We start from the raw sequence: 13199 nt of genomic DNA on the forward strand, positions 1-13199 counted from the left end.
GAGTAGATAATTGACTGTAATTTTGACTTGGGTCTATAAGAGAAAATGATGATGAATGAGAGCTATCTTGAACCTCTATACAAATTGGATCACATTAGGGATGCTTCAATATTTGAGTTGCTTGATTGTTGGTCAATTTGGTGAGATTGTGTTTGCCAAGATTTGCTTTGATGAAGCTGTAACCATGAGCGATTAGTGATATTGCTGGCCGGATTAGGATAGCGCATTTGAGATGGAACATAGTGAAGATATCACTTGGTGACGTAGTATAAGGGTGTGACATAGTTGCTGTATGTGCTGGCAAGCCCTAGTATTGTGTTCTTGTGGCAAATGTGACTAAAAATGCAGAGCCACAAGTTGTTGTTGCTTCATGCTTGTTGTAATGATGGGGAAAGTGTTGGCGAAGCCAAGATTAGTGATTCAATATAGTGTGCATATTTTTTATCATGGTATTTCCATCCATAATAGCTCTCGTGTCTTGGGCCTTGATAAGGCAAAATAGACCATGATAGCTTGAGAACACACTATCATTGCCTTGTTGATACATGGATCAAGTGAGGCCTTAAAGTTCAAATTGCATCTTTTGACAATCAGCTTATTTGGTTAGATATTAAAAAAAAAAAAAAAATGGAGCTTGAATTCTAAGAGAGATCAATTGCAAATGAGTATTTCAAGTGCAATAGTTTTGGATATTTTTGAAAGATTTGATCTTCTTCGAGTCCCCCTGTCTTTTTATTTTCTTTTGTTTCTTAAATTTTATGAAATCTTGGGAACCCAAACTGGTTGTAATGTGTAATAAAGGCTGCTTCCTTGGAACATATTCTCTTGTATTTCGCTTTTGTGGATGACCCACTTATTTGTATAGAGCAACTTCTATGTACTGGTATTTGTTGAAACTTTAAGCTTATGCTGTCATGGTTAGTAGATACAATTTGTATTTTGTACAAAGAAACACATATATGATGTCTCATCATGTAATTTTGAATTTTGGAATGAAAAGAATGATTTGTACCTCAAGGATGTGAATAGTTTGTATTTTGTACCTTGAGAATGAGTTTGTACCTTTCTTCGATAGGCTATGAGCATGTTTTTGTTGCGAAAACAACTCTTGTATGACTGTGACCATTTAAGTATGTTGAGAAAAGCTTGCTTAGAAAGGTCATACACACCTTATGATTGAGTAGCATAGCTTTGATATATTGTACACATGCACTTAGTCTCTTGAGAATGACTCATGCTTGATTGGATATGTTGTGAATATGACTTTGCATTTGCTAAGGCAAGTTAGTGGTCATGTTGCTTGGTTGTCATGCCCTTGTGAACAAGGTTCGGTTAAGTGCATGTCTTGCTGTTTGTGAATGATTTTTCAGTGCTCTATTGTTGGACAGATTTGGTTTCATAAACAGCAGCTCATGTATAATGAAACTTGGCTTGCCGCTTGGTAGTCGACTTATTCTCAACATATATTAGGTTGTTATTTCATTAGTTTCAAGAAGCCCCCACATATGGGCTGCGTTTTGGCGCATTGCGGTTCATGGTGCATTTGTTTGTCACCGTTTCACAAGGCGACCGTGTTCTCACATACAATGCATAGGCTTGCTAATTTCTTGAGGAAGGTTTTTATCCTCGCGTATAGCAAATTACCATGTGGCAATGAAATAGTGATTTCTTGCATCGATTTTCCTATAATTTTTTAGGGATGATTATGCCCACCATGTAATGAATCACCATGCTTGAATTATAAGATGTTGTGTTGGCTTCCATATTGCTTCGTAAGGCCTGCCTATAAGAAAATATTGACTTTCCCTACCTTGTTGAAAACATTGCAACATCGCAAGTAAGGGTCTTACCATGTATGAATAATATGACATCTCACTAACTTCCTAATCATTCGGTAGGACTTAACTTTGAGAACGTATTGACTTTCCCACCTTGTTGAGGGCTAGTTATGCCATCGCAAGTAGGGGTATCACCATAATGAAATGTCTCATTGGCTTCCCAACCATTAATAAGGCTTACCATTGAGAAAGTATGTGATTGGCTTTCCCTACCTTATTGAAAGTATTTTCACCCTCACATGTAAAGACTTTGCCATAAGAGTGATTTGTTGGCTTTCTTGCCACTTCACAAGGTTTTTTATTAGGAGAAAGTATTGGCTTTCCCTACCTTATTGAAGACATTGCACCTTCGCATGTAGGAGTCTCACCATGCTTAGATAATATGATAGTTTGTCGGCTTCCTAATGTTTTGTAGGACTTGCCTTCGAAAATTGCTATAAGTGAGATATATTGTTGTCACTTATGATCTTATGCAAGATGTTGAAGCGACGAATAATATGCTCCTTGATGGAGTTGGCTATAGCCATTGCTTTCTTGAGTTGAATTACTTCCACCCACTTAGTGAATTACTTAGTGGTGACAAAGACCCGAATGTACCCATTCAAGGGTGGATGGATAGGCCCGATGAGATCCAGTCCCCAAGTATAAAAGGCTATGGGGTGCTTACATCTTGAAGGCTTATATGGTGTGTATGTATAAGCTTGTAGTGCACTTGGAAGTGTGGCAACTTTAGCAAATTTGGTTATGTCAAACCAATGTTATCCCATCGCCAAGAGTTGTCAGTGGGGTTTATTCCTCCCTTAGTACTCTCCATATTCCTCCAAGATGAATTCCAAAAAATGGGGTCCTCCAATCTATTGTATGGAAGGCAGAATATGATTCCCCTTTGAGTAAGATATGTTGTACTGTAGATAGCAGCTCCATATTTCGCTAACTTTGCTTCTAATTTTGGGACAATGATAGGATAAGCATCAGAGATGTCAGTATAGGGTTGTTTCATTTCCAGCACAACAAATTTTTTTTTCCATGCTTTGGTTAGCCTCTTTGTTGAAGATACATGATACCACAAACAGCGGCTCCATAATTTGCTTGCTTGGCTTCTAATTTTTGGATAATGATGGGCTAAGCATTAGAGACGTTGATATAGGGTTGTCGCATCCCTCGCACAACAACTTCTCTCATTAGCCTTTATGCTGCTTATTTTGGGTTTCCACATTGATATTAAGATTCAACTCGAAAATCTTTGGGATGGATTTCCAGCAACTAACTTGTGATTTTTGAGTTGTTTGACATCAATGTTTAGAGCAAGCTCTAGCAAAGCATTCTTCAAAGGTGCGTGCCAAGAGCAATTTTCTTGAGGATGGTGACATTGACGCATTTCTCTTCGAGTATAATCTTGAATTCAAGGTTGGTCAAGAAGTTGCCATGGCTTGAAATGCATGAACATGTAATGGCTTGATGTGCACAAATATGTCATGACTTTGGATGATTGAGCTTGTCATGGCTTGGAGTGCATAAGCATGTCACGGCTTGGGTGAGAAAGGATTAAGTTTGGATTTTCTTCGTTGTTGGATGTTCCAAGAAGGTTTTTATTTTGCGCCCTAGTGCAAATGCGATTCACATTAGTAAATGATAGTCATGGCTAAACATTAGCACAAATGACTTGTAGAAAATATTTTGGCAACAAGTCCAGAGTATTGAAATGGTTTAAACGATATGGTAAAAAAAAAAAAAAAAATAGCAAAGATAATGCTTGAGAGTCTTAGCTTAAGTGTGCTTTGACGATTGTTTATCGCTCGTATGACTTCAAGACTTGGCGTATGGAACGTCGCTACCTCATGGCTTGGTATATGGAATATCTAGCGACTTGCGGTGGGCCATTTAGCTCTGGCCTTCAGCTATTTGATGAAGACTTCATTTAGCAGTGACACTAAAAATATTCAGCTGTGAAGGGCCGCACACAGCGGCAATTATTGTTGTGCCAAAATGAGTCAATCACCCGTGGTAGCCCCCATATGCTTGGCATAAACTTAGCAACAATACAACTTAACAATAAAGGAGACCTGTGTTGAGAAGATGTTGACGATGAGCTTTTAGCCATTGTCGTTGGGGTTCTTGGTTTGAAATTGATGTTTAGAGCTTTAGTTTGTTGATTATTGGTCGGAGCCATCATTTCCTTCGCGGTTGCGGCTCACCATTTTTGCATTTTCAAGCTACAACAAAATTTTTCACAAATTTCATGTAAAGCAAGAGATATAGGATGATTCATCTATAAGTATAATAGCTAAAAGAGTATATAAATGAGTAGAAGAAAAATTTTCCCATGAATAATATAGTTAGTTCCTCCTCCATCCTCAAAGTCTTTTTCTTCTTGGATGATTTCTGTAAGGTTGGAGAGGATTTTTTGCATACCTTAGAGTGTTCTTAGCTTGTTAACAAGCTGAAAATGGACTACTTCTTACTCTACATCATGATGCTCCTTTTGTGGTAACAAGACATCATTTGATGCCTTTTGGAATGACAAGTTGGTGTTGATAGCATCATCTTCTGTTGATTTCGCATCTTCAAAGACATAATCCCTCTTGTTTCAACTGCTTGACTCCCCAGTGTTGGTATAGTTTTTGCGACAAGGGCCAAAATGCAAGATTAGCCCATATCTCCCCTTGGGTTCTTTAGAAATGTTTATTTGTGGAGAATCAAGCCTAAAATTTCAAATGTATAATGAACAAAAGGTTAATGGTCTTTTAACAAGAAGGAAATGAAAATGCTATAACTGAAATACAAGAAAATGCCAAAAAAATACACAAGTCCGAAACTTCGACCCATAGTTAGCAAGAAGAGAAAATTGAGAGAGCTTGTGAGGAAGAGAGGGAATGTTCCCCTGTACCCATATTTCCACCCCTAAACTTCAGAATTATGAGAATGTTAGTTGGCTGAATGAGCTTTTGGTTTCAACTTTTAGCTCTGTGGGGGAAAAACATAGTTGGTTCATTTTTGAGCTGAAGAGAGAGTCTTATATAGAGTTTGGGATGTTACTAATGACTGGGTATTGTAGTAGAAGAGGCTTTTATCTCCCATGACACTAATTTGGTGTCTTCACTTGGGTTGCTTTTATTTATGGAAGAGTTTGATATGCTTTTAACATGATTTGGGAAATGCTTGACTAAATCTAGACATGGCAAAACGGGTAGGTCGGGTTGGGTCAATTAGGTTGCGAGTCAAAACGGGTCATTTTAAGCGGGTTAAAAATGGGTTCGGATCAATTGGGTTGCAGGTCAGGTTAGGTTGGGTTGATCCGTATTTTTCACATGAAATTTTTTATTTTATTTATTTATTTATTTTTATTTTAAAGAAAACATGTATTTGCCATTTGAAAAGTCATGCAACAAATTACTTGATGTAAAATGCATTACTTTGAATTCACCACTTATATCAAGAATGAACTCAGTTAAACTTATTAATACTTATTCAATAATTTCAAAATTATACAAATCCTAACATTGCTATTTAAAACAAAATAACACAAAGATAAGTAAAACAAACACATAAGTTTTATTTTTACACAATATCAACATCCCAAAGTATAAACAAAATTACAAATGATTTATTGAATAATTCATTTGACAAAGAATAAAAATATATAAAAAATTTACAATCTTGAAAATTAATTTTATAATCTATTATCTATTGTGGTTGTCACTTTATTTCAATTTGAGATATACATTGAAATTTTATTGTATACTTATTTATACATGGTCTCTTCTATAAATATCATATCATTGTTAAGCAACACACACTCTAGGAAATATCATAATCTATTTTGAAAAGCCGTTTATTTTGGACATAAGTTGTTAAAAAAATAGGTCTAAGCATTCATTATTTATGCTAATTTGATACTTTGGTTTCACTATTTTCACACTTGTGAATGTTTCTCACACATATCTACAATTTTAAATCTATATTTTTAACTACTGTAACCAAATTATCTTGGCATGTACTTTGCTATTTGATCTCTAAAAATCTTTACTCATTATAGAATGCTCAACCAATCATCTTTCAATTAATTTGCATGTAGTTATGTAAATGTCTCAGTTGTTTCCTTAAAGTTCATAACAAACAATTAAACCAATATTGTCTTAATTTTTTTTTTACCAAAAAAAAAAAGTTTTAAAATGGTTCGAGTTTGGGTCGGGTCACGGGTTGGGTTGACTCGCAAAAAAACACGGGTCGGGTAACTGGTCAACTCGTTTTGTTTCTGGTCAAAAAAATCGGGTTCGAGTCGGGTCGGTACGGGTCAAGAAATTCTGACTCATTTTACCATGTCTAACTAAACCCTCATTGGCTCCCTATTTTTTCAATTGTTTCAGACCATTGGGAGGCTCACCTGAATGAGAGCTAAAAGCTGAAGTTGGCCAATGAGAGCCAATTATTTTTAAAGGAAAAAAGAGTTCGGCCAAAAACTTTGGACCACAATCAACTAGAGCAGAAAAGCTGTTTTGGGGTGGAAATTTTGGGTGCAAGATCTCCTCCATGAGCCTGAGGTGCTACCAATGTGCCTTGCCCACTTGCTAGCATGCATGTGTTGGGTTCATGCAAAAGGTCCGAAAGGAATCGACCCATACCCTTCAAACCACACTTTCTCAATTTCCCCCATAAGTCACATGGGCTTGAGCCATGCTTAAAAGAATAAAATATAATATAATACATGAATTGAGCCCACAAGGAAGTCGAGCTTGGTTGAATCGGGCTTGTATGAAATGTGTCGCGAAAATTGGTATCAACAATTGTAAAATTTTTTATAAAAAGTTGTAAAATGTTTTACCTTTGAAAACTTAGTAAAACATTTTCCAAAAACATATAATGGCTTCCCCTCCTCCATCTGGTTGCTAGGTCATCGGTTTGACGATCTATGACGGCGGCCCGGTGGTAGGAGACGCCTCCTTGGCGATTGGTGTTGGCAATTCAATGGCTGGAGTCGCCGCATTGGCGACCGATGTTAGTAGTCTGATGGCTAGATGCCAATGGTCCGATAACTGAAGACATCGTTTTGTCGACCGATGTTGGTGGCCTGGTCATTAAGATTGCCACTCTGATGGTGATCATTGGTAGTCCAGCCGCTAGAGCCACTGCTTTAATTGCTGGTTCCAGCAATCTAGTCACTGAACTTCCGATGCTAATAACTTTGGTGTTGAACCATCAGTTTTGATGGTTTACTTGAAAATTTTTATTTGTCAAACCAAATGCCTAAAAATATTTTACTTCAGAACAAATGAAGCATTAAAATCAACTATCGTTGGGTTAAATAAAAAGATGGTAGTTACCAATGTCATTGTTTCCAAGGTGTGAAAAGATTTAAAGTAGAGTTAAGTGTGGTAGATAATAATGTATTTGTTTTTAGTTTAAATTATCAATTACACCCCATTTTTTTTTCTCCTTAAAGTTTTCTTTTTCAATCCTTCAACTTTCATTTATGTTCAAAATAGTCCTTTCATCTAGTTGTGTTTATCGATCTCCTAGTATTCAGATTTTTTTGGTTTCTAATTTTTTTTTTTAAATGTTGAAAAATTATTTCTTTGACATGGCACGAGATGTGAGAAGGGATGAGTTGATGAGATGGAGGAGTAGAGGGTCTAATTACAATTTTGTTCAAGCTAGCACTTTTGAAATCAATTTCTTATTCATTTCTTAACGGTTTGTCGAAAACACTCATATTTATTTATTCTCCTCACATAGGAGAACATAACCTAATTTGGACCCACCTTAAAAGATCGTGGTTCCATATTTATTATGGCTAAATAATAGCCAAAAAGCCATTGAAATCGTTTTTTTCCAATACTACAAAATTTTTAGACTTTAAAAAGCAATAAATAAGCAAATAAGCTTTTAAAAAAAAATCTTAAAAGAGAAAAGTTAACCTAAACTCAGCTTTAATAATAAAATATAACATGCTAGATCATGAAAAATAAGTAACTAATTAATAAGAAAATCTATATTGAACTTAAAAAACAAATGTTCTACGTTAGTAATAAATTGGGTATTGAAAATATTTATATTTATACGTCAAATTGATAAGTAATGCCATTAATATTTTGATCTACGATATAAAAATTATAAAATTACTTCAGCATAAAAAGTTAGAAACATGAAAATGCGTTAATAAAAAAAATAAAAAAGTATAAATTTTAATTATATAATAGACGGATCGAGTTAATTCAATCCGGCCCGGTTGGGTTGAAATTGGATTCAAGATTGTTTGGGCTGCTATATATTCCTGTCACTCATACCTTTTTATTTCGTGTAGGCCTGGACGGGTTTGCAGGGTCTATTTAGAAAATTATAAATTTAATAATTTGAATCATGCGAGTTAAGCAAATTTAGACGGACCAAGGAAGCCTTATCTTCATCCCTATCTAAAGGACAGGAAGAGAGTGAGAGAGAGAGTTGTAATGGTTGCTCTCTAATAATGAGTTCAATAGGCCAAAGTATTCTGATGGCACTGACTGTCACAGTGAACAAGTATGCTTCATCAAACGTGCAGGCAGTTCATAGAAGTGAAAGAAAAAGACCAACCTCAACCAACACCAACTCTACCTCTACAGACATAGCAAGGAGAGGCCTCCTTTTGTCCACAGTGCTTGCTGCTACTCAAATTACTGACTCCAGAACTGAGCTTCTTCAAAGTATCCCATATTCTCTCTCTTAGCTTCCATTGTGCTTTATTTTTTGGTTATTTTCTTGGTTCCATGCGCCCACTTTCTTTTTTCAGTCTATAGTTTACATTACTTAGCAGTTGATAATCTTATCAGAGTATTTGAAGAAGTCAGACGAAAACAAGACCAAAAATGACAAGGAGGTAAATGTTTTCCTGTTCAGATTTCCTAGACTTATTTGTAAATGTAGTGACTAGTTTATAGCAAAACAAGTGCACTAATTTCATTTCTAAAATGCAGAGATTGGATAGTTATTACAAGCGTAATTACAAGGACTACTTTGAGTTTGTGGAAGGATCTTTGAAAGGGAAAGAAGGGCAGCAGCTTACAGAATCAGAGAAGGGTATTCTCGATTGGCTTAAAAGTAACAAATGAAATGACATTTCAAATTATTTCTTGAAGCTATATAATAAGCTGCTTAAAAATGTTCTTGGTAACAACAAATTTTTCTTGTCTAGCACCCCATGTACTGTGATTTCAGACCAATATCAGTAGGTAGGATTTCTATATCTTGAGTTTTTAGTATAACAATGTCAAGTAGATGATACTTTTTGGTTAACATTGGAATTGACATATATGAGAAGACTTGCAACAGTTGAAATTGGAAATTTGTGCAAATCCTGCTTTGTTGAATTGAAACAAGCTTTTTTTTCTTTTTTTTTTTACTATTATTATCATGAGCAAATTACTTTTATTGCAAGAGGAAAGGCAACTCTAGAGTCAGAGGCCAGAACCTCCAGAAAGAGAGGAAATATACTGTTATTGAAACAAGCATAAAAGTTTATATTTCTCATTTTATCATGAAAATTCAAATGAGATGATTTGCTTATGTAGTAACACCGTAACAGTTCAATGAGTAATGATTTGCTTATCAACGAAGGGCCTTCTACGGTTTAATTCTGCGCAATTTTTTGTAAAATACTTTATTTACCCAAAGCGATTTATAAATCCTTCTCTGTTCAGTTGTTCACTGTTCAATAGTCGAGGCAATAATTCAGGTGAAATAGCTTTAGGTGATTGATAAGCTATTAGGCGTTCTATTCCCAGATTAGGTTTGGCTATCAAAAACAATGTCAGGCTCCGTCAAGTTCCAACTTAATTTTGAGACCAAAAGCAATCATGTCTACAGCTGGGAAAGTTTCTATAGATAGAGGGAATATGAAAAAGGAGGAAGGGATTAGATTTCCTTGAGTAACTAGGGCATTAAACGAAACCAAATCAAGTATTAAATGATTAGGATTATTAATTTTATTTTATTCCAAGTACAAGCTGAGCTTGATTTTATCAATGATTTAGATTGCATGTTCAAACTTAGTTTATTTTATTATTAAACAAGTTCAAGCTTGTTCACGAGTTAATTGATTAACTTATTTTTTACCCACATTGTTAATGACGATAGATTAAGTGTTGACAACCATGACAAAAATGTCAAGTCTTTAATGTATATTTGTGAGTCCAGGACAAAAGACCCAAGATTAGCTAGAAGAAAGAGCAGTTTTTGGAATCTCAATACATGTTTGACATCCTTAATCGACTGAGATTTAATCTAGACTCCTTCTCAATCAATTGAGAATCGTACCATAGATTTTGACTTGATGCGTTTTTAAAAAAGCCAACAATACAAATGGGGTTGTGAATCCTTAATTAGTATGTCTATATGAAGGCCCATTAAGCATGACTTTTATAGTAATATATATATAAAAGATGGTTCATCTCTTTGAAATGGACTTTTATGTGGTTCAAAAATACTCTTATTAAATTAATAAAGGATATCTTCTCTTAGAAATAAGGTCATAAATGTCAAATAACAAATTTCATTTTGAATTCAAAAAAAGAACTCCTAAAATTTAGGATTTTTTTTTTCCTTCATATTCATCTTTTTATTCCCTAAAATTTATCATTTTTATTTTTTTGAAAAATAAAAATATATATTTCTAAATTATAATAGATGCAAATTATTAACTTTTACCAAAAAAATAAAATAAAATAAAAGAACATCTGAGCACACACAACGTGTGTGCTTAGAGAGTGTGTATATCAACCCTAATGCACATGCATGAGCTCTTTTACAAAAAAATTATTATGTTTGAGTTTGGTTCATTTACTAGATAAACATACATAAACAAGTTTTTTCCCAAATCGAACCTAAACTATTCATAAATGACTTGGTCTATTTATACTTTATAGCCCTAAAAGTAATTGGGCCATAATAGAAAAGCAAACTCTTTACTCAATATATGGTGAGTCAATTTGATTGATGTAGGCTTACTCCATTTAGAGCACTAGCACTGGGGGTGTAAAAACCCCTCAGTTGATATTTTAGCAACTAACAAGCTAAAACTCAGCTACATCCAGGTGTGGGAATGGATTTATTTTTACTGTTTGTGAATAGTTGGTTTTCATATATATAACCAACTATTCACTTGGATGTAAACAAAAATAATATATTATATTCAATCTCTCTCTCTCTCTTTTCTTTTCTGCACTTCTCCCTTTCACTCTTCTCGCTCAATGCCTCTTACTCTTCGAATCTGTCTTCTCTCTGCACTTGTGGTTGTCGTTTGGGTCGGGTGTTTAGGTTGCATTTGGATGGTGATTGGGTCGGATCATGGGCATCTTCGGAGATCAACGAAACAACAGCTATTCGTAATTGTTCCGATTTGGGTATTGGCGAATCTCTCTTCTCTAGCCTGATGCTCTTCATAGTTTTTCTGGTATAGTTATGTGATTGTTTTGATTTGTTCCAATTTCGGTGGTATAGGTGTAGTTGTTCTGATGGTGTTCGTTGTTTGGGTTTGCAATTTCAGATTTGTGTTGGGCAAAAGTTCCGATGGATTTGTGCCTACAATTTTGAAATGGATTTAGGTCTGATGGTTGTGATTTGTTTCGATGGGTCTGTGGTGGGTTGTTCAAGGTTCGTTAGTGGCTCTAGGCTATAGGTTTGCAATAGGTCACAATGGTAGTGTAGACTAGTGGTGGTAGTTTGACCAATTTAGGTTTAGGTTGGGTTGATTCGGATTGGGGGCTGATTCGGTTTCTTGTGGTGTTAAGGATTCTATTGATGGTGGTTGCGGGTTACAGATTAGGGTTGGATTTAAGTGGCAATTGTTCAAAGTTTGGGTCAGATTTGGATGTGATTGTTTAGAGTTTGGGTTGGATTTGGTGGGCCTGTGGGTGTATTAGTGGTGGCGGCATTTTTTTTTTTTTGGGTAATTTTGGTGGTGATGAAATTGGTGTTTTTGGCTCAGTGTGGTTAAGTCTTGGTGTGTTTGGACATATGTAGGACTTGTTAGAACATATGTCATATAAAATTGGCTAATCATTTGACAAAACACACTTTACTTATATTTGGATAAATCTAGGATGTATTTAATACTTCAAAGAACAAGAGTTTAAGTCTAGTATTGAAGTCATACAAGTCTGTCTAAGAATCAAATGAAGAAGTGTTGTTCATTAAAGCTCAATAAATAGCTTGACAGATGTATCTATCGAGATTTAATATGTGATTCTCGATAGCTCTTGATAGAAGTTGTATCTATCAAGAATTACAAAATTCAAATTTCCAAATATGTTTTTCATGCATATCCAAATTATTTGTTTAGGGTTTCTTTTCTCACAATCCTAAACATATATAAGGATTATTTTAAGGGCCGTCAAAGGTGATGCAACTTGATTCAAAGTGATTATTCACTCAAATTGTGACTGGAGACAATTTGCCCTAATTCATCTTTCTCTTGAAGAAGCTGCTGCGTTTGTGCGCCAAGGGTTTTGTAACCAAGGAGCTTATGGATTTTCATTGTGTGGATGAATTGAAGAACTTTGCAGTCAACATCTTTCTCAAGTTGGTGTGTTAGTCACGTACTTGGATCCTTGGATCAATTGATTAGTCACGTACTGGGAGCTGCGCATTGAAATGAGAGATTGTCACTACATTACAAGTCCAATTGGGTATTGGGGTAAGGGTTCAACTGTAGGTTGGTATAAGGTACTGAGATTCCTTTACTTGTAAACGCTTGTTTTGATAATAGTGGATTCTTAGGAGTGGTGAACTTAAATTCATCCGGTAGGGTTTTATCTCGGTGGTTTTCCCCATTCGTAAACAAATCACTTGTGTCAAATTTATTTTCTACTACATTTAGCTTAGTTGGTGATTTGTTTGTGCTACCATGCTTATTGCATGTAATTGAATCTAATTAATTTCACTTGACTAAATTAATTTAATTACCAAAGGGGTCAATACATTCTTGACCTATCATGGTGGAAGGTGTTGTGTGAGTTTGCTGGAGAGAGTGACAAAAAGATAGAGAGAAAAGGGTGATGGAAGAGAAAAGAGAGAAACCAAAATTTTAATATTATTTGTTGGTATATTTTATATTATTTTAATGAGTTGTTTGTAAAAATAAAAACTGAGATGTTGGAAAAGTTGTAAAATGAGATGATAAAATAGATAAAATAGATTTTGAAGGTGTAAAATAAATGTTGCTTAACAAACCCGGATGCTAATGCTTAGTAGCCTTCTCTAAGTAGGCCCTCTTGCAAAGCAAATAAGAAAACAAAGAAACCCCTTAAAAATAAATATTGGATAATACAGAAATTTTTAAGTTTAACAACTAGTTAATAGTTTCACAAAGCAAGTAGAGAAAAATGGATG

At 35.0% G+C, this 13199-nt stretch overlaps 1 protein-coding gene across 1 annotated transcript; it reads left to right on the forward strand.

Moving 5' to 3' along the window:
- Nucleotides 1–8176: 8176 nt before the first annotated feature.
- On the forward strand, nucleotides 8177–9156 carry LOC126707160 (uncharacterized). The gene is made up of 3 exons (XM_050406763.1): nucleotides 8177–8518; nucleotides 8645–8691; nucleotides 8789–9156. The coding sequence occupies exons 1-3, from the start codon at nucleotides 8302–8304 to the stop codon at nucleotides 8921–8923; spliced, it is 399 nt and encodes a 132-aa protein (XP_050262720.1). The 5' UTR covers nucleotides 8177–8301; the 3' UTR covers nucleotides 8924–9156.
- The last annotated feature ends 4043 nt before the right edge of the window (nucleotides 9157–13199 follow it).

The sequence above is a fragment of the Quercus robur genome, chromosome 11 (assembly GCF_932294415.1).
Source record: "Quercus robur chromosome 11, dhQueRobu3.1, whole genome shotgun sequence".
Classification (NCBI taxonomy): Eukaryota; Viridiplantae; Streptophyta; class Magnoliopsida; order Fagales; family Fagaceae; genus Quercus; species Quercus robur.